At 42.7% G+C, this 3103-nt stretch overlaps 1 protein-coding gene across 2 annotated transcripts in view; it reads left to right on the top strand.

Annotated features, from left to right (window-relative positions):
• The window catches only part of LOC105536838 (palmitoyl-protein thioesterase 1-like), an 11590-nt gene extending 8493 nt beyond the window's left edge, over nt 1-3097 (top strand). Inside the window, exon 2 of one of the 2 annotated variants that reach the window (XM_011976304.1) lies at nt 1051-3097. In XM_011976304.1, coding sequence (XP_011831694.1) covers nt 1151-1951 — 801 coding nt within the window. In that variant the 5' untranslated portion in view covers nt 1051-1150 and the 3' untranslated portion in view covers nt 1952-3097. Of the gene's footprint in view, nt 1-1050 lie in introns of those variants that run through there. The other variant, XM_011976303.1, reaches the window with a different exon arrangement.
• The last annotated feature ends 6 nt before the right edge of the window (nt 3098-3103 follow it).

Raw genomic sequence — 3103 nt, 5'->3', positions numbered from 1 at the left:
GAGAAGAAGTCTTCAGTTGATCAAACTTCTCAGAGTTAAAAGAGGAACTATGTAACCAGCACAAAGAAACTAAAAACCTTGAAAAAAGAATGGAAGAATGGGTAACGAGAATAATCAATGCAGAAAAGACCTTAAAAGAATTGATAGAGATGAAAACCATAACACAAGAACTACGTGACAAATGGACAAGCATCAGTAATGACTCGATCAACTGGAAGAAAGAGTATTGGCAATTGAAGATCAAATGAATGAAATGAGATGAGAAGTGTAGAGAAAAAAAGAGTAAAAAGAAATGAACAAAGCCTCCAAGAAGTATGGGATTATGTGAAAAGACCAAATCTAGGTCTGATTGGTGTGCCTGAAAGTGATGGGGAAAATGGAAGTAAGTTGGAAAACACTCTTCAGGATATCATCCAGGAGAACTTCCCCAACCTAGTAGGGCAGGCCAACATTCAAATTCAGGAAATACAGAGAACGCCACAAAGATACTCCTCGAGAAGAGCAACTCCAAGACACATAATTGTCAGATTCACCAAAGTTGAAATGAAGGAAAAAATGTTAAGGGCAGCCAGAGAGAAAGGTCGGGTTACACACAAAGGGAAGCCCATCAGACTAACAGGTGATCTCTTGCAGAAACTCTCCAAGCCAGAAGAGAGTGGGTCCCAATATTCAGCATTCTTAAAGAAAAGAATTTTCAACCCAGAATTTCATATCCAGCCAAACTAAGTTTCATAAGTGAAGGAGAAATAAAATCCTTTAGAGACAAGCAAATGCTTAGTGATTTTGTCACCACCAGGCCTGCCCTACAAGAGACCCTGAAGGAAGCACTAAATATGGAAAGGAACAACAGGTACTAGTCATTGCAAAAACATGTCAGAATGTAAAGTCCATCGATGCTAGGAAGAAACTGCATCAACTAGCAAGCAAAATAACCAGCTAATATAATAATGACAGGATCAAGCCCACACATAACAATATTAACCTTAAATGTAAGTGGACCAAATGGTCCAATTAAAAGAAACAAACTGGCAAATTGGATAAAGAGTCAAGACCCGTCTTGGCTGTCGCCCTCCTGCCATGGACCTGCGCTGCCCGGGCGTTGCATCATCTGGACCCGCTGGCGCCGCTGCCGTTGGTGATCTGGCATGGGATGGGAGACAGCTGTTGCAATCCCTTAAGCATGGGTGCTATTAAAAAAATGGTTGAGAAGAAAATACCTGGAATTTACGTCTTATCTTTAGAGATTGGGAAGACCTTGATGGAGGACGTGGAAAACAGCTTCTTCTTGAATGTCAATTCCCAAGTAACAACAGTGTGTCAGACACTTGCTAAGGATCCTAAATTGCAGCAAGGCTACAATGCTATGGGATTCTCCCAGGGAGGCCAATTTCTGAGGGCAGTGGCTCAGAGATGCCCTTCACCTCCCATGATCAATCTGATCTCAGTTGGGGGACAACATCAAGGTGTTTTTGGACTCCCTCGATGCCCAGGAGAGAGCTCTCACATCTGTGACTTTATCAGAAAAACACTGAATGCTGGCGCGTACTCCAAAGTTGTTCAGGAACGCCTCGTGCAAGTCGAATACTGGCATGACCCCATAAAAGAGGATGTATATCGCAACCACAGCATCTTCTTGGGAGATATAAATCAGGAGCGGGGTATCAATGAGTCCTACAAGAAAAACCTGATGGCCCTGAAGAAGTTTGTGATGGTGAAATTCCTCAATGATTCCATTGTGGACCCTGTAGATTCGGAGTGGTTTGGATTTTACAGAAGTGGCCAAGCCAAGGAAACCATTCCCTTACAGGAGACCTCCCTGTACACACAGGACCGCCTGGGGCTAAAAGAAATGGACAATGCAGGACGGCTAGTGTTTCTGGCTACAGAAGGGGACCATCTTCAGTTGTCTGAAGAATGGTTTTATGCCCACATTATACCATTCCTTGGATGAAACCCGTACAGTTCACAATAGAGCTCAGGGAGCCCCTAACTCTTCCAAACCACATGGGAGACAGTTTCCTTCATGCCAAGCCTGAGCTCAGATCCAGCTTGCAACTAATCCTATCCTTATCTAACATGCCCTACTTGGAAAGATCTAAGATCTGAAGCTTATCCTTTGCCATCTTCTGTTACCATATGGTGTTGAATGCAAGTTTAATTACCATGGCGATTGTTTTATAAACTTTTGATGTGGTCACGCTCAGTTTTAGAAAGGGAGTCTGTTCCAGATCAGTGCCAGAACTGTGCCCAGGCCCAAAGGAGACAACTAATTAAAGCAATGAGATAGATTCTGAGGGCAAACGTTTTTCCAAGATCTTGCCGGATTTCAAGCAAAGAGGTACCCAGGCCTGAGGTACTCACATAAATGCTTTGTTTTGCTGGTGATTTAACCAGTGCTTGGAAAAATCTTGCTTGGCTATTTCTGCATTTCTTAAGGCTGCCTTCCTCTCTGAATACGTTACCCTCTGTGCTATCATCTTATTATTAGGCAAATCCCACTGGCCTAGTCTTGCTTCTGTGGCACCCACTTTGTCTCCTCAGGTAGTGATGAGTTAGTTGCTCTGTCACAAAAGGAGGGAAGTAGCATCCAATTAAGTTGCTTAAGAGAGGAAATGTACATCTTGTATAACTTAGGGAGTGAAGAAAATGTAGGCACGAAAGTGAAAAGTGAGGCAGCTAGTTCTTCCTATTCCATTCTTGACCAACCTGCCCTTTCTTAATATGACTAGTGGTCTTGATGCTAGAGTCAACTTACTCTGTTGCTGGCTTTAGCAGAGAATAGGAGGAACCATATGAAAAGATCAGCCTTTCTGACTTCAATCCCCAAAACATATTTACCAGCATACTCCAAACTGTTTCTGATGGGTTCTGTGAGAAAAGGATTGTTTGCTCAAAAAGCTTGGAAAATACTACACACTCCCTTTCTCCTTCTGGAGATCACCCACATTAGAGGGTCTGAGGACTCTGAGAATTCGTGTTACAGTAAACAAAACTAACAATCTCCCATTTCCTACACTACTTGAGCATGGAAATCATAGTCCCCACTCTGTGAAAACTTAACGCTTTTTGGAAGACATTTCTGTAGAATGTCAGTTTGGAGAAA

This window comes from Mandrillus leucophaeus, unplaced genomic scaffold (assembly GCF_000951045.1).
Source record: "Mandrillus leucophaeus isolate KB7577 unplaced genomic scaffold, Mleu.le_1.0 Scaffold1639, whole genome shotgun sequence".
Classification (NCBI taxonomy): domain Eukaryota; kingdom Metazoa; phylum Chordata; class Mammalia; order Primates; family Cercopithecidae; genus Mandrillus; species Mandrillus leucophaeus.
This window is presented reverse-complemented; position numbering and strand designations above follow the sequence as displayed.